Source organism: Carcharhinus amblyrhynchos, chromosome 10, assembly GCF_965287045.1.
Source record: "Carcharhinus amblyrhynchos chromosome 10, sCarAmb.v2.hapA, whole genome shotgun sequence".
NCBI lineage: Eukaryota > Metazoa > Chordata > Chondrichthyes > Carcharhiniformes > Carcharhinidae > Carcharhinus > Carcharhinus amblyrhynchos.
In genome coordinates, this window is record NC_137333.1 from 7,621,476 (window position 1) to 7,640,255 (window position 18,780).

Here is an 18,780-nt window from a genome sequence, read left to right on the forward strand (position 1 = left end):
ATCAGCAGAATTTAATGATGTGGAGATGCTGGCATTGGACTGCGGTGGGCACAGTAAGAAGTCTCACAAAACCAGGTTAAAGTCCAACAGGTTTATTTGAAACGACGAGCTTTCAGAGCACTGCTCCTTCGTTAGGTGAGTGGGCAGAATTTAACGTACAGATTCTCCAATCATATCAAATACTCCACTTCTATGAGAGCCTTCAGCAAATCAACCATCAGACTGACTGCTCCAAACTACCAAACAGTCTGACACTAGAAACAAGGTAACATCAACAGGGCATAATCATGAGAAGTTGGAAATTAATGGTCCTATCAATTATTAATCGGCGCATTACTTTTTGTGTAAATTCAGAAATAACGGGTAACTCATTGAAATCTGACTCATCACTTCTGACGAACATTATTTCACTGCCTGTTTAGTTAACAGTGCTGAGTTAAAACAACTTTGAAATATTGGAAGAGAATTTGAAAGATACACATTCACACATTCTGACCACTTATTGGACACTTTTAGCACCTTTCTCAGCCTTCTTCATCATCATTTACATTTCCTTTGTCCAGTTACATCCGCACCCCCCTTTCCCACCCTCACAGTATAAATCTTGTCTGATTTACTTTGCTCTGACCAAGAGTCATTCAGACTCAAAACATTCTCTTTCCCCAGGTGCAGTCAGGCCTGCTGAGATTTTCCAGCATTTTCTGTTTGAACCATGGAACCTTACAGTGCAGAAAGAGGCTCTTCAGCCCATCGAGTTCTGCACTGAACACAATCCCACCCAGGCCCTACTCCCATATCCCTACATATTATACCCACTAATCCCTCTAACCGCTGCTATCCTAGACAAAAAGGGGCAATTTCTTAACATGGCCAATCAATCTAACCCGCACATCTTGAGGGTGGGAGGAAACCAGAGTACCCAGAGGAAACCCACACAGGCACGAGGAGGATGTACAAACTCCACACAGACAGTGACCTGAGCCGAGAATCGAACCCAGGACCCTGAAGCTGTGAAGCAGCGGTGCTAACCACTGTGCCTCCCCTTGGAATATTGGCTTCTCTTTTTGAGTGCATACGGTTTATATGATTGCATTGGCATATGACAATACCATTGATCCCGTTTATCATGGTTTAATCCAAATAATTGAATTCTGGACTCTTCCTCCTGTGTTAGTTGTGATGGCTCTACTTATTTGATCCATAAAAGCTACAGAATCCCTACAGTGCAGAAGGAGCCCATACAGCTCATCGAGCCAGTACCGATAACAGTCCCACATAGGCCTATCCCTGTCATCCTACGTATTTGCCCTATTAATCCCCCTGACAGTAAGGGTCAATTTAGCATGGCCAATGGACCTAATCTGCACAGCTTTGGACTGTGGGAGGAAACCAGAGCGCCCGGAGGAAATCCATGCAGACATGAGGAGAACATGCAAACTCCACACAGACAGTGACCTGAGGCCAGAATTGAACCCATGTCCCAAGCACTATGAGGCAGCAGTGCTAACCACTGTGCCACCCCTTTATTGTTCAAATATTGTTTGATTGTTTAAATGTGTTGTGACATCTTACCAGAATGTTGCTAAATTTGGAGATTTGCTTCCAGTCTTCCCTCTATTTATCTATCAGTAACACATCACCATATGAATTACCTTCCCTATGTCTTTTTGTGATTGACTCAACAGCTGACTCTTCCTGCTTGTATTTCACGTTGGAACAATTAGGAGCACCACACATTTTTCCCTTGCAAAAGTTGTTTATCTTGTGTACGTGTCGCTAAAAGGGCACCAGAAAAGCATGGAAATAATTTAACTATGCCACTTTTTATTTCTGATTTGTACTTTGAGTTTGTTTTATTTCTGTGACATTTGATGTCAAACTTCATAATCTGCTTCCTCTGGAGATATCGGAAGTGAAATAACATTTACTTTGCAAGCTTTCGGAAAGGTCAGTGTAGCACCTGATCAAACACAGCTTGGGTAAAAATAGCTATGGTGCCATCATGTAGATGCACCTTTTAAATGCTCTATCCCTGCTCGGCATCATCTTTCTTTGTCAGCTCTAAGTCTCTAGGCTCTTGCATTGACCTTTTACTGCAGTAATTGAGAATGTCCTATCCACAGCTGCTTTCTTTCCTTCTCTCATTCTTTCTCCTTGTCTTTCTCTTTCACTTCTTCCTCCCCCCATTCCCTCTTTCTGTCTTTCCAACTCTTCTCTCTCTCATCTTTTGTCTCTCTCTCTCTGTCTTTTTCTTCTTTCTCTGCCACTCTCTGTCCTGCATCTCTGCCATTTCCTTTCATTTTCTCTCTTCTCCTCTCTGTCTATCCCTCTCTGTTTCCCTCTCTCCCTTTCTCAGTCTTTCCCTCTTTCACAGTTTCTCTTTCTCTCCCTCTCTCTGTCTTTCCCTTTTTATCTCACTTTCCCTCTCTCTCACTCTGTCTTTCTCTCTCTCCATCTTTCCCTCTTTTTCTTGCTTTCCCTCTTTCTCTTTCCCTCTCTCTGCCTTTCACTTTTTATGATGTGGGTATGCCAGCGTTGGACTGGCGTAAACACAGTAAAAAGTCTGACAGCACCAGGTTTTAGTCCAACCGATTTATTTGATAACAGACTCACAAGCTTTCGAGGTTTCCCTCTTCGTCATTCTCCTGACGAAGAGGGAAACCTCGAAAGCTTGTGAGTCTGTTATTAAATAAATCGGTTGGACTAAAACCTGGTGTTGTCAGACTTTTTACTGTGTTTTCACTTTTTATCCAGCTTTCCCTCTCTCTTTCGCTTTTTCTCATTTTTCTCTCTCTCCCTCTCTGCCTTTTCCTTCATTTCTATCTCGTTTTCTCTTTCTCTCTCTCTATCTTTCTCTGTCTTCCACTGTCTCTTAAATAATTTTCAAATGTCAAGCAATTACCAGACATGATTAATTCATACCCAGTTTACTCTGTCTGTTTTCTGTTGAGTTTTTAATGTTTCCTTAAACAGTGATATCAATAACAAATGCTTCAAGAAATTACTAATACTGACAACGTGAGGGAGTTGATGCCATGAGAAAGTAATGGAGGATACTGGAGTCTGAATTATTCATGTTAATTCAAAGTCCCCTGGTGCCCTTGAGGTCAGTAACTAATCACAGCTAATTCCCTCAATTATGTCACATGCAATCAACTGTCTAATCAGAAATGCTAAAAAAAGAGATGGTAAAGTTAATGAGAATTCTTTGGAGCTGTTTCACACACCCTATCTTATTACAGGCTTGGAGAATCAATGTCAAGGTGCTGTCACATCATCCGATGGTTATTTTGAATGACAACTCATACAAGATGGACCCAATGATCATAACCATTGTCTGTTCGTTGTCGAAAAGGTTTTCTAGATATCTTTACAGCGGATGAGAGGGATCAAAATCTTTGCAGGATGATTTTGAAGACACATGTTGGCCCACTGTTCTTTGCTTGTAAGCATATGACCAAATTGTGTTAATCACATTAGAATTCAATTTTATACCAGTTGCTATTGTTACTGTGACAAAAATGTGAACCTGCCCAAGCCACAGTTTATTGATAAATGTTTCTCTTCTAAGTTCGGCATTTTTTTTTTCCTATTTATTTCCAACTCAGTGGCACAATGTTTGGCCCAGTATCGTTTACCAGAACGTTGCTGAATTTGGAGATTTGCTTTCCCGGTTGGCCTTGCTGCCTCGCAGGGCCAAGGGCCCGGTTCGATTCCCGACTTAGGTCACTGTCTGTTCAGAGTTTGCACATTCTCCCCGTGTCTGCCTGGGTTTCTTCCGGGTGCTCCGGTTTCCTCGCACGGTCCAACGATGTGCAGGTTAGATGGATTAGCCATGCTAAATTGCCCCTTAGTGTCAGAGGGACTAGCGTGGAGTCATGGGGAAAGGATCTGGGTAAGATTGTGGTCGATGCAGACTCAATGGGCCAAATGGCCTCCTTCTGCACTGTACGATTCTATGATAATCCAATTTTACTCCTTTATTTGTCCTTAAGTTGGAATAGTATTGGAGCCAAATTCCTCATTTCAGACCCACTCTTTATGGAAGAGTGTTCCAAACTTCCACCGCAGGTGTTTCATCGAATCCCTGTCGTGCAGAAGGAGGTCATTTGGCCCATTGAGCCTGCACCAACAACAATCCAACCCAGGCCCTAACCCCATAACCCTACGTACCCTGCTAATGCCATGAACACTAAGGGCCAATCAACCTAACCCACACATCTTTGAACTGTGGAAGAAAACTGGAGGAAACCCACACACTCAATGGGGAGACTCCGCACAGACCAGACAGTCATCCAAGGCCAGAATTGAATCCAGGCTCTTGATGCTGTGAGGCTGCAGTGCTCACCACTGTGCCACCGTGTTGCCTGGTTTATTAACCTGCGTCAAATTTTAATTTCAAGTACTCTAGAAAAGGGAGGGCTGAGGATAAATGGGATATAATATGAATGGTTTTGACTGGGTAGATGTAGAGAATGTGTTTTTACTTGTGGAGGAGTCCAAAACTAATGGTCCTAAAGATAACAGCATCACTAATAAATCCAGTAGGGAATTTGGGAGAAACTTGTTTATGCAGCGAGTAGTTAGAATGTAGAACTTGCTACCACAAGGAGTGGTTAGATAGAACCATCTTCAGCAACTTCAACAATGAACTTCCCTCCATCATAAGGTCAGAAGTGGGGTTGCTGCCTCATGATTACACAATATCTTTTCACATTTGCAACTCCTTAGATACTGGAGCAATCTACTCCCAAATACAGCAACACTTGGACAGCATTCAGTCTTGTCAACAACATTCACGCCACTCAAATGCTAGGCAATGACTATCTTCAACAAGAGAGAATCCAAGCAGATTCCCTTCACATTCAATGGGACAAACATCACTGAATCCTACACTATCAATATCCTGGGGATTGCCATTAACCGGAAATTGAACTGGACCAGTCATATAGATATGGCTGATTATAATTCACCCCCTCATTCCCCAAAGCCTGCCCACTACCTACAAGGTACAATTCAGGAGTGTGATGGATAACTCTCCACTTGCCAACAAAGCTCAAGAAACTCGACACAATCCAGGACAAAACAGCCTACTTAATTGACACCCCATCCACACACTTCAACATCACTCCCTCCATGGCTGACAATGCCAGCAGAGTGTACCATCTACAAGATGCAGAGCAGCAGCTCACCAAGCCTCCATCAACAGCACCTTCCAAACCTGTGACCTCTACCACCTAGAAAGAGAAGGATAACAGACACATGGGCACACCACCTTGCCTTCAAGCCATTCAGCATCTTGACTTGAAACTATATCAGCCGTTCCTTCACTGACACTGAGTCAAAATCCTGGAACTCCATCCTTAAAAGGTAAAGTCATCATTTTCCCAGATGACCATAGGTTGCTATCCTGTTTGACAGGGAGAGCTGACTGGTGTTGACTTAACCTGAGGATTAGCACACCTCAGATGAGGGGCAATGTTGAGAATGGAGGGCCTTCATGTATAACTTCAGCCAGTTCAGGAATTGAACCCACAATGATGGCATCACTCTACATCCTCGAATCAGCCATCCAGCCAACTGAGCTAACCAACACCATAATGGCACTGTGGCTGTAACTGCACCTCATGAACTGCAGTGGTTCAAGATGATGGCTCACTATCACCTCCTCTGGGGAAATTAGGTATCGTCAATAAATACAGGCTTAACCAGCAATGCCTGCATCCTGTGAACAAATGCAAAAATGTAGCTTAGATACAGCTGTGGGGAAGTTTGCTAAATGCAATGAAGAAGAAAGGACTAGAAGCTCATGTTGATGGGGTTGGATGATGAAGAATTGGAGGAGACTTGGGTGGAGCATTAAATAAATTTACGTAGAGACTTCCAATGCCTCAGAACATTTCAAAGTGCTTTGCAGCCAATGAAGTATTTTTGAAAGATAGTCACTGAGGGCCAGTTGCTGTGATATGCGTTCCATCCAGCTCCGAATGATGTCCAGCAGTCACAGTAAGATAATGCCTTGAGGGATACATCACAGATTAAAATACTACGACACCAGAATGAAATAGAAAATGGGAAACTTTGGCCAGTTGTGCTTTTACCTACAAAGCCCTCACAGACTGTGTTGCGCTGCAGGCTTCCAGAAGTCCTGTGAAGGCAAAATATTCCTGAAGTGAGGATTCTCAAAAATTGGTTTGTTCGGGTGGCCTTATCAAGTCAAAGGCATTGTCAAATTTCCTTCCCATATATAACCCCCTGTGTAGGGGTTCACAGTGTGCAATTCAATACACATAAATAGTCATTTTAGTCATTTGAACTGTTGGCTTTTTCCATTTGTCTCTTTAAGTGTAGGTTACAGCAAAGTTCAGCTTCAGAATTTGAAAGCTGTTCAAAAGTGTAGCAATTGATTCTCGAGATTGTTCTCTTAACAAAATGGGTGAGCTTAGGCAAGTGTTGCTGAAGTTATAAAATAATAATGTGATCGAAATTCATCATTATCGGTTGAAGAATTGACTGATCCTGGTGGTGGGTTGTATAGCATTATAGAAATTTACAGGACAGAAGGAGGACATTCAGCCCATCACATCTGTGCTGATTTACAAGTAGCCATCTGGCCTAATCCCGTTTTCCAGCTCTTGGTCCATAGCCTTGTACATTAGAGCACCTCAAGTGTCTATTCAAACATTTTTAAAAAAATGTTCTGAGGGTTTCTGCTTCAATCACAACTTCAGGTAGTGAGTTCCAGAAAACCACTTTCCTCATGGTGAAAGCAGCTTCCTATAACTTTTTAAAAAGGTTTTTTAAATAATTTTTTTTAAAATCACAAGTAAGCTTACATTTACACTGCAATGAAGTTACTGTGAAAATCCTCTAGTTGCCACACTCCGGCGCCTGTTCGGATACACTGAGGGAGAATTTATCATTGCCAATGCAACTAACCAGCACGTCTTTCTGACTATGGGAGGAAACCGGAGCACCCGGAGGAAACTGATGCAGACGCGGGGAGAATGTGTAGACTCCACAGAGACAGTGATCCAAGCCGGGTCCCTATTGAGTGGTTTCAATTTTTTAACACAACGGTGCAAAAGGAAACGAACTTAGCCTATCCAATCCTTGCTTACAACACACAAAGCAAATGGATCTTTGCCAGAGAACTTATCGAGGTAAATTTTATGACTCCTCCTCACAATCTAGCCAGTTTATTTGAAGTGGAGTGTGGGGACAGGGCACGTAAAATTAAATTGGTGGCTAGCAAATCATTCACAAACAGGAACCTGCAAACATTCTGCAAACAAAGAGGATATCTTCAAGCCTTGCACCTTTTTAACCATATAACCCCCACAGCCCATCGAGTTTGCACTGACATCAATCCCACCCAGGCCCTATCTGCCGTGGGCTCACTCACCTCCACCACGATTCTAAAGGTGGCGGTCCACGCATGGCCCAACTGTGGTCCTTCGGTGGGCAATTAATGCACAATTAAGGGCCTCATCTTGCACCCACTCTGATATCATGGGAGGCCCCCATTCAATGTGTGACCTTTCAGGTTAAACCCTGCAGGATGCTGGTCAGTGATAGGCAGAGTGCCTCCTTTCAAGGTCCCCTGAACTACTCACATCTGCCATCACCTCCCCACCCCCACCTCTCCCCACAACTCCACCCAACATGCTCCCCAAAACCCCACACTGTGGATAGATTGGCAGGCTTATGAATTGCATCAGCAGAAAAAGGGAGTCAGACATCTGTTTCTCCAGATGGTCTTATTATGAATACTTGACTGGGCTCCAAGTTTGAATGATATGTTTGCTCAGCAGAAGTCTGTATTGTTTCATAGGTGGATGGAAGTGTTTGATTTGATTCATTGACATGTCTTGGCTCTTATATTAAATGATCCTTTCTTTGAACACATTCTTTCAATGCTTGCATATTTATTTCATAAAGATAAAGAAATGTGAAGTGCGGTAAAGCTTCTGCTATTGAAATTATAAATGGTGTTTGATTGACAGTTTTATAGGGTTGTAAGAGCTGCAGTTTTTTTTTCAAAGATGGTTTTTAAATGGGCGCTTTTAAAAATGCATTTCAAGACTCACCATTGTTCCGATATTGGGCGTTGTTTTAACATTGCACTGGGTGAATGGGAATATAGGAGGCAAGGTAGTTATGGAAGATGCATGGAGCTGGCATGGTTGGGGGGCGGGGACAATGCTGATGGGAATGAGTGGAGTGGCTGTGGATTTGTGAAGGGGTGGTAGGAGTGGGGGGGGAGCAGTGTAGAGGGGGTGCAACTGCACCAAACTGTCCTTGAACAACTGGGACAAAGATCAAGAGAACAAAGGCAGACCTCCTAACCAACCTGTTTCACCACTCACATGCCCCAAGACCACCAACAAAATGCCTATCGAAGCGGCTGGCATGACTCCATCCCACCCCACCTTCCCACGATGAAAATATGGCAAGTAAGGGCCATTTTAAAGGGAAAGGGTGTACCAAGCTTGGAAACTTCCCAAGTCAAACTTCCCACCTTGATGCCGAATACCCAGCCTGAACCCTCGGTTTAATGTTTCATCCATAGGAATTGTATTGATAAATAAGCATGTTTCAATGCAATTCTGTTGGATGCCATTTAAATGTGAATATTAACCCTTTTAACATTAATGCACTCATTTGTTACCCTCCCATTGGACCAGTTTGATCAGAATACAGCTATACAATACATCCCAAATTTAATTTTTTTCCTACTGTCTCTTCCCTTTATCCGTGCTAAGATGAGTAACCCATTATCTATCCCTGTTTCCAGTAAGCTACATGTTTTTCTTGTTTATTTTCATCTTTTATCTCTTTGTCCCATTAGATAACCTTCCCTCACTGTCCTTGGTGAATGTTTTTAATACATCTTTTGCCAGAGTTTCATTTATATTCATTAAATCCACCATCGGTTGGGTAAGTGATTCCAATGCATTATTCATTTCACTATAAACCACTGAACAGCTGAATAGTACAATCATAATCAAACTTGCAGCATAAATTCACTCAAATAAGAACGGTGTACACCAGAAACGATGCAATAAAGTTTGATTCCATGAAAAAGCTTCTCATCTATATAATATCCATCGTGCTTCTGGACTGCAGTTGTTTTGACAGTTGTTTCCATAAAATACAGGAGCAGAATTAGGCCATTTGGCCCATTGAGTCTGCTCTGCTATTCAACCATAACTGATATATTTCTCAAACCCATTCTCCTGCTTTTTCCCCAAACCCTTTGATCCGCTTACCAATCAAGAACTATCTACCTCTGTCTTAAATACACTCAATGATCTTCTACGGCAATGAATTCCAAAAATTCACTACTCTAAAGAAATTTTTCCGCATTTATTTTGACCATTCAAGTTGCTTCTTCTTGCTTATCTAACCACTTTGGTCTCTGTTTATTTGTCTCTAACAATGGCTCTAGATATTAACTACTTGACGGTGTATTGGAAACAAGTTTGTTTCAAGGTTAGAATTGACAATAGTTGATACAAGCAGATAAACATTAGGGCCTGGAGTTTCCTCTTAATGACAGTAGTTCTTTCATTGCCTGTCTGCAGAGTTCATAGGATTATCCGTCATATCCAATCTCGTGGATAGTGTTGGGCAGAAGTTCTAGATACATCTCTTAAAAGTACATACATTCTCCTGCTTTTTCTACCCATTGTAAAGCTTCCAGTTCAAATAGCAGCCAAAGGATTTTACCTGAGTATGTTCAGATTTTCCATAGAATGTGCACAGGCAAGGCCCACTATTCTTTATACACAGGGGCGCACAGTGGCACAGTGGTTAGCACTGCTGCCTCACAGTGCCAGGGACCCAGGTTTGATTCCTGGCTTGGGTCATTGTCTGTGTGGAGTTTGCATATTCTCCCCGTGTCTGCTGGTGATGCTTCTTGATGGAAGTGGCCATGAGTTTGGAAGGTGTTGTGTAGATTTTTGTGGAAGTGGACTGTAAAGACGCAAGAAGGCAGATCACCACCTTAGGTTTCATACGGGTGCTTTGGTTTTCTCCCACAGTCCAAAGATGTGCGGGTTAGGTGGATTGGCCATGCTAAATTGTCCCTTAGTGTCAGGGGGTTAGCTAGGGTAAATGCATGGGGTTATGGGGATAGGGCCTGTGTGGGATTGTGGGTCAGTGATGACTTGATGGGCCAAATGGCCTCCTTCACTGTAGAATTCTACGATTCTATGAAGAGGCATCAACTTTCTGCGTGGCACCATTTTGTTTAAACATTAATCCATGAATATTATTGATTATAATTTCTGACCTAGATTTAACATTGTTCTCATGTTCAAATCAACACCAAAAAGCCTACCTTTATTAGCATCCATCCCTCCAACTGCATAGAGGACTCCAACGGTTGACTTTCGGGGCCTAGTCCTTGGACTCTGCATTAATGGCCGTCTCTCTGGCAACAGGTGATACTTCATGGCTTCAAGAATGAGTTTTTGGCATTCCAGATCATCCTTAAAGAGAGCATTATTTTCCAGGTCTGCCAAAAGCTGTGAAACAATAAATTAGTAAGTAAACACATCTAGGTAATGGATTTCTAGATCTGCTAGCAACTGCTCATGAAGTGTATAAGGAATAGTGGATACCGCGGCAGGAGATCAAAGGTGATAATTCACTGTGGCAGTTCTGAAGAATTTGTAAAGTTCAAATTGTTTATGAAGGACTTCAAGGTTAAATTTTAGTCTTGTAACTTTTTCTACAGCATGCGTTATTTTTATACCGTCTATTAAGTTTCTGAGGTGCCATAATATAATTGGTAATGCATGTCATTCTACCACACTGCTGAAGTGATTGTGGATTGCAATGAAACTGGTATTGAACGCTGAGAGGAGGATAATTTAATTGAAGTGAACTCAAGGGCTGACAAGTAGTAAGTAACATTCGCATCACACAAATACTAGGCAATGACCATCACCAAAAAGAGACACTCTAACCACTGTCCCTCGACATTCAATGCTGTTACCATCACTGAATCCCCCACTGTCAACATTCTTGGGGTTACCATTGACCATAAACTCAACTGGACTCGCTACTTAAACACAGTGACTACAGGAACAGGAATACTGTGGTAACTCACCATCTGACTCCCCAAAGCCTGTTCACCATCTACAAGGCACAAGTCAGGACTGTGATGGCATACTTCCCACTTGCCTGGATGAGTGCAGCTTCAACAACACTCAAGAAGCCATCCAGGACAAAGCAGCCCACTTAGGTGGCACCACATCCACCAATCCATTCCCTCCATCACTGGCACTCAGTAGCTGCAGTGTGGGCTACCTACAAGATGAACTGTAACAATTTACCAAAGATCCTTACACAACACCTTCCAAACCCATGGCAACTTCCATCAAGAAGGACAAGGGCAGCAGATACATGGGAACACCATCACTTGCAAGATCCCCTCCAAGCCACTCACCATCCTGACTTGGAAATATATTGCTGTTCCTTCAAAGTCACTGGATCAAAATCCTGGAATTCCTTCCCTAATAACATTGTGAGTCAACCCACAGCACGTGGATTGCAATGACGCAAGAAGTAGATCACCACCACCTTCTCAAGGGCAACTAGGGCAATAAATGCTGGCCAGCCATGTCTATGTCCCATGAATGAATAAAAACCTTTTCCATTTTAAGAGCATCAGTTTCTCTCTTAAGCAATGTAAGCACCTTCCTTTTATGGTTTATATCTACTTGAATGATGCCTCAATCCAGGGATGTAGCAAAAGCATTCCCTTTTGTAAGTCCATGTCTGATTATATCACTGCCTTCCAAAAGCTGAGTTATGAAATCTTTGTAATGGACCCTAGCAACTTCCCCAGTACTGACGTTAGGCTCACGAGTCTATAATTCCTTGTTTCCTCTCTACCTCCTTTTTTGAATAATAGGCTTGCATTTGCTATCCTCCAACCTGTAGGAGCTAGTCCAGAGTCCAAAGAATTTTGGAAAATAATCACTAATGGGTCTACTATTTCCAGGGCCACATCCTTAAGTACTCTGGAGTGAAGGTTATCGGGACCTGGAGATTTATCGACTTCAATTCTATCAAGTTTCCTGAAACCATTTCTCTATTAATGCTGGTTTCCTTCAGCTCCTCATTAAAACTTGTTTTTCTCAGAACTTCTGGTATATTATTCATGTCTTCCTTTGTGAAGACTGATGCAATGTACAAATTTATTTCCTCAGCCATTTCTTTATTCCTCATTATGAAATTTCTAGTTTTTGACTGCAAGGGGCCTACATTTGTTTTGTCATTCTTTTTCTCTTTAAGTACCTAGCAGGATTCATAATAGCTGAGTTAGTGCAGATGCCAACGTTTGTAAGAATGCCTTTAGCCATTGCCTTTGGTACATGTTGAGGATGTATGTACTTTGAGTTGTCAAAAGCTCAATTCGAGGAAAACATCTACTCTGGGTCATGAGTCTCTGCCATGGATCTTCATGTCACTGTACAGGCCAATTCTCAACTGCAGATCTAAGGAAACATGAGGCAGGATGGAGTAGCAAGGGGAAGTGGCAATGCTGAGCAAGTATTGGACCTCCTCCTTAATGATGGCCTTTTGAGACAGGTGGCTGCCAAAATATGGGAGCTGCTCAACATATTCCAGTAGAGTCTCTCCTGCAACATATGTGGGAGGTGGATTTTTGTTTTGGCAACATTCAACGAGAGGCCAGGTCTTCTGATTCACCTGATTTCTAGCCACTCTCTTCAATTTTACCTTGAGTGAAGAGGGTTTATATACAAAGACCATGAAAGGGGTCCAGACGAGGTTCAGAAAAATGATCCCAGGAATGAAGAGTTAGTCATATGAGGAGTGGTTAAGGAGTCTGGGTCTATACTCGATGGAGTTTAGGAAGATACATGGATATCTAATTGAAATTTACAGAATACTGAGAGGCCTAGATACAGCAGACTTGGGGAGGATGCTTCCACTAGTGGGAGAGACTAGAACTCGAGGACACAGCTTCAGAGTGAAGGCACACTCTTTTAAAACTGAGATACGGAGGAATTTCTTCAGTCAGAGGGTGATGAATCTGTGGAACTCATTGCTACAGAGGGCTTTGGAGGCCAGGTCATTGAGTGTTCTTAAGACAGAGATAGCTAGGTTCTTGATCAATAAGGCGATCAAGGGTTATGGGGAGAAGGCAGAAGAATGATGATAACCATATCAGCCATGATAGAATGGCAGGTGGAGTCAAATCGATGGGCCAAATAGCCTAATTTGATTTGATTTTATGTGATTTATTATTGTCACATGTATTAACATGCAGTGAAAAGTTTTGTTTCTTGCAAGCTCTACAGACGAAGCATTCTATTCATAGAGAAGGAAAACAGAGAGTGCAGAATATATCTTACAGTCATAGTTAGGGTGCAGAGAAAGATCAACTTAATGCAAGGTAGGTCCAATCAAAAGTCTGACAGCAGCAGGGAAGAAGCTGTTCTTGAGTCGGTTGGTACTTGACCTCAGACTTTTGTATCTTTTTCCTGAAGGAAGAAGGTGGAAGAGAGAATGTCTGGGGCGCGTGGCGTCCTTAATTATGCTGGTTGCTTTGCTGAGGCAGCGGGAAGTATAGACAGAGTCAACGGATGGGAGGCTGGTTTGCGTGATAGATTGGGCTACATTCACAACCTTTTGTAGTTCCTTGCAATTTTGGGCAGAGTAGAAGCCATACCAAGCTGTGATACAACCAGAAGGATTCTGCTTCTGTTTCTTATGGTCTTGTGGTCTAAGTTCACATCAGTGAGATCCTACCATTTGGTTATTGCTGCTGGCAAATGTGGCTTAGCAGGAATAACTTCTGTGGCTCCGGTTCGCCATGCTCTGCTCTTGGTTGGAGATGGATGAACCCTCTTCGCATTTGCGATATATTTACGTATCTTTGCATGGCTGAGATTTGAAGCATGCAGTTGATGTCAATGATCTCTGAGATCCTGGTGGTGGCGATTGAGAGATATCCTCTGGTCAGTGCAAAATAAGCTCTGAATCAAGATGCCTTGGTATGTTCAACAATAGTCTTAGTAAACACAAGGGCTTTATATTGTGCTATTGTGTTTGCTGTTGCTTATGGTTATCTCAAAGCTAGGGGTGAAAAAGGGCAGCCAAGGTAACGTGGAGCCGCCTTTGTGATTTTGTTTTATCCCCATCAATTCATCCTGGCCAGGTGGATTTTGTTGAGATGATAGCATTCTGACACAGAAATGGGTGTTAGCTTAATTTAGTGGCTGTGTGGACAATCTTCATGTGGATGAGATAGAAGCCCTACCATTGCCACAGTGGTATAGTGGTTAGCACTGCTGCCTCACAGAACCAGGGACCCGGGTTCAATTCTGACTTTGGGTCACTGTCTGGGTGTAGTTTATACGTTCTCCCCGTGTTTGCGTGGGTTTCCTCCACATGATCCGGTTTCCTCCCATACTCCAAAGATGTGTGGGTTAAATTGATTGGCCATGCTAAATTGCCCCTTAGTGTCAGAGGAGATAGCAGGGTAAATATGTGGGGTTACGGGGATAGGGCCACGGGTGGGATTGTTGTCGGTACAGGCTTGATGGGCCAAATGGCCTTCTCCTGTACTATCAAATTTCTAGAAATTTATGACTGGTATCAAGCAGTGCGCAGATGACTGTATGGACCCGAGTAAATACAAAACACTGGATATTATGGAATACTGATGTCTGGCAAAATAGTACACAGTTTTGTCACTCTCTTGCTGGTTGCCCATGGAGAAAATAATGATGTTGTTTGCTCTGGTGGGCGACAAATCATATGCTTGAAGCTTTTGCTAACCACCGATTGATTCATGTTTTCTGTGAGAGCTGGGAATGAGCTGGAGATGTAGACATTTGGTGAAAAATCAGCCAAAGAATCCAGAAGTCATGTTAGACACACTGGCATTCAGTTTAGTTCATACCAATTGATTCTGATGTCTATAAAGGAGAATGACCTTCTGTGTACAAGATTGAATCGTTAGTCAGTTTCTTAATTATTGTAAGCTGCGGCTTGTTAAAGCAGCTGTCACACTGTTAAATTCAGAGTTACTTTCTGAAATCTCTCCATTACTTTTGTAAATGTCATCAATCCCTAATGCAATTTTGGTCCAACCTTTGCTCAGTTCCTGCTTAATATTGGCTCAGCCCTTTTGCAAAGCAATCTGTTTTAGGCATAACATCTGGGGCAAGGTTGACACGGGTTTAAATCCCACCATGGCGGATGGTGAAATTAGAATTCAATAAAAATTAAAACCATTGTTGATTGTTGTAAAAACCCATCTTGTTCACTAATGTCCTTCAGGGAAGGAAATCTGCCATCCTTACTGGGTCTGGCCTATATGTGACGCCATATCCACTGCAATGTGGGTGAATCCTATCTGTCTTTTGAAATGGCCAAGCAATACATTCAGTTTAAGGGAATTAAGGTTGGGTAATAAATGCTGGCCCAGCCAGCGATGCTCACATCCAATGAATGAATAAATAAAATGTATTAATGTCAATCTTTACTCAGTGACAAGAGAAAGGATCTTCCTTGAACATGACCTCACCCTAACTCTTCCAAAAGACCCGATTATCAAATATTCTTGTTTTTTTTCATTTGTGGCTTCACATTCCCGAGTCACTTGTCACTCCAGTCCGCAGATTCAGTTCTGTGATTAAGAGCAGATGTAGAGAATCTACCCACAGTGCAATCTGACCCATCTCACAAATCTTCCCTCAGCCTCATCTCCCTCTAAGTAATGCAGGGAAAACAAAACGATCGTTGCAATGACAATTTTCTCCATTATAATGGCAACAACAACAAATTTGTAATAAGGCAGGCAATTAAATCTCTTAATCAACAAGTATCTAAGAACAGACAAATATATCATTTCCTTTTTTTTAAGTTTATTTATTAATGTCACAAGTAGGCTTACATTAACGCTGCAATGAACTTACTGTGAAAATCCCCTAGTCACTGCACTCCGGCGCCTGTTTGGGTACACTGAGGAAGAGTTTAGCAAGGCCAATCCACCTAACCAGCACGACTTTCAGACTGTGGGAGGAAACCGGAGCACCAGGACTAACCCATGCAGACCCGGGAAGAATGTGCAGATTCTGCATAGACAGTGACCCAAGCCGGGAATCGAACCCAGGTCCCTGTGAAGGAGCAATGCAAAACACTGTGCCACCGTGCCACCGGATGTTGAAAGGCAAATCCAATACAAAGTTGAAGGAAAGGCCACTTTGAAATTCTTATCAATATACAGCAGGTCACTCCTTAAATATTAGCCTACTTTGAGCCCAAGAAGTGTCTGTCCCATTAATTGCTTTATCTGAAGAATCTCAATTTGTTCATAGTGAGACTCATGAGAAATTGCCTGTGCGCAAGCATTGCAATGTTTCAATATATTTAATTAAATTTCAATTTTTTACTGGCAAGTGCTCCTTAAGTCTGTCGTAAGCCCTCACTGGAAGTTTACACATGATGTAGAAGGAATGGAGAGCAATTTGGATGGCAGAATTAAGCTCAGGAACAGGATATCACAACCATTGCTGACCCAGAATATTAATAACTTTGGGGTTTGCACTGACCAGGAAGTTAACTGGTCCAAGCTATATAAACACCAATGTTACAGGAGCAGGGAGAGATGGAGAATTCTGCAATGAGTAACTCACCCCATAATTCCTCAGATCCTTTCCACCTCTGAGGGTTTCAAATGAGCTGGAGAGATAGGCCAGAAATTTCCAGCTTCTTCTGCTGGCAGGGTTGCCCAGTTCCACCAATGGCAAACCCCCTGGCGACAGAGGGTGCAAACAATGGGAAACCTCGTTGACAGCAGTGGGACCAGAAGATCCTGATGCCGGAGAATAGCGGACTGTCGCGAAACACGCCGCAGTGGGTGGGGAAAATCCCATCCAAAATGGTTTGGTGAAAAATCAGCTAAAAAATCCACAGTGTCACTGCCAGGGTGGCAGGGGCCAACGCAAGGGTTAGCACGGCTAAGTGGGAGCCTGAAGGGGGCAAGGCTTGAAGAGGGTTGTGAAGGAGGTGGGGCTTTTGCTGCCCCCCCCCCCCCGTATCGGACTGCTTCTCTTATGGGGAGTGGGTGCAGCCTCTGACCGGAGGAAGGGACGGAGGGGGTGAGGCCTCCAACTGAGGTGGAGCTGAGGGATTGGGTCACCCTCATGCCTGAGGGGTGTTAGGGAACGGCGCTGTGGTGGTGCAGGTTTGAGAGAACCAAATGGCGTACTTCCACTCCTATTTTTTATGTTAATATGTTAAAATCAATCAACCACATATTTAAAATGAACAACATACCTAGTTTCCACTGCCATTTGTCAAAGAGAACGCCAGACTTCTATACCCTTTGCATGTCAAGAATCAAATTTAATCTCTGACTGATTTTACCTTCCCCAAATTCTAATATCACTTGCAATGGTAACCTGAATAGATATCTTTATGGATACCATACACTTTCTGAATTCTGTAATAGCTCCAATATTTATTCCAGCACCATAATATCCTCAGGCCCTTGCTACAGGTCAGAAGGAAATTGTCTTCCTGCGTTTTTATTTTCTGTTTAAAAAAGCTACATGTGTTATTTCTGATAATTTCATCGTACGTCTGAAGGTAAATCGAAAATTCGCACAGCAATAAAAAAAATTAGGAGGCAGGAGAAAAGGCTATTTAGCAACAAACTCATTAAAGCAACACCTGGAGCAAATTTATCTTCTCCTCTTGTCTGGAGGTGACTATGGTGATAAGTCACTCACTGCTTCTTCAGAGCGCAGTATTACTGCCAAGCATGTTGAAATCACATCACCAACAGGATCGTTGAAAAGTAATGAGCAATTAGCCAAGGCCCGAAGACTTGATGGGCTGAATGGTCTCCTTCTGCACTATAGGGATTCTCTAATCCATTCTATTGTATGATTCATCTGTTCTGCATCTATCGCAACTTGGCATGGCTCCTGCTCTAAACAAGACTGCAAAAATTTACAAAGGGTTGTGAATGTAGCCCAGTCCATCACGCAAACCAGCTTCCCATCCATTGGCTCCATCTACACTTCCTGCTGCCTTAGAAAAGCAGCCAGCATAATCAAGGATACCCGGACATTACCTCTTCTATTTTATTCCATCGGGAAAAAGATACAAAATCTGAGAACATGTATCAACTGACTCAAGAACAGCTTCTTCCCTGCTACCATCAGACTTTTGAATGGACCTACCTTATATTAAGTTGATCTTTCTCTGCACCCTAGCTATGACTGTAACACTATATTCTGCAACCTCTCCTTTCCTTCTTCCCTATATACTCTGTGAATGGTTTGTTTTGTCTGTATAGCACGCAGGAAACAGTGCTTTTCACTGTATCCCAATGCATGTGACAATAAGGGAAGCGGTGGCCTGGTGGCATTATTGCGAGACCATTAATCCAGAAACTCAGCTAATGTTCTGGGGACCCTGGTTCGAATCCCGCCATGGCAGATGGTGGAACTTGAATTCAATAAAAAATATCTGGAATTAAAATTCTATTGATGACCATGAAAGCATTGTCGCTTGTCGGAAAAACCCATCTGGTTCACTAATATCCTTTAGGGAAGGAAATTTGCCGCCTTTATCTAGTCTGGCTGACAGGTGACACCAGAGCCACAGCAATGTGGTTGACTCTCAACTGCCCTCTGAAAGGAAGCAGCACCCATGTTCCACGAGAGAATAAAAATAATAATAAATCAAATCAAATCAGGACCTTGCTTTGTATGGACAGTA

At 42.7% G+C, this 18,780-nt stretch overlaps 1 protein-coding gene across 3 annotated transcripts in view; it reads right to left on the minus strand.

Annotated features, from left to right (window-relative positions):
- Window positions 1-18,780, minus strand: part of LOC145349525 (kelch-like protein 1) — a 272,619-nt gene that overhangs the window by 51,364 nt on the left and 202,475 nt on the right. For all 3 annotated transcript variants that reach the window (XM_080198092.1, XM_080198093.1, XM_080198091.1), the window contains one exon: window positions 10,346-10,532. In XM_080198092.1, the coding sequence (XP_080054218.1) occupies window positions 10,346-10,532 (187 nt within the window). The remainder of the gene's footprint in view (window positions 1-10,345; window positions 10,533-18,780) is intronic.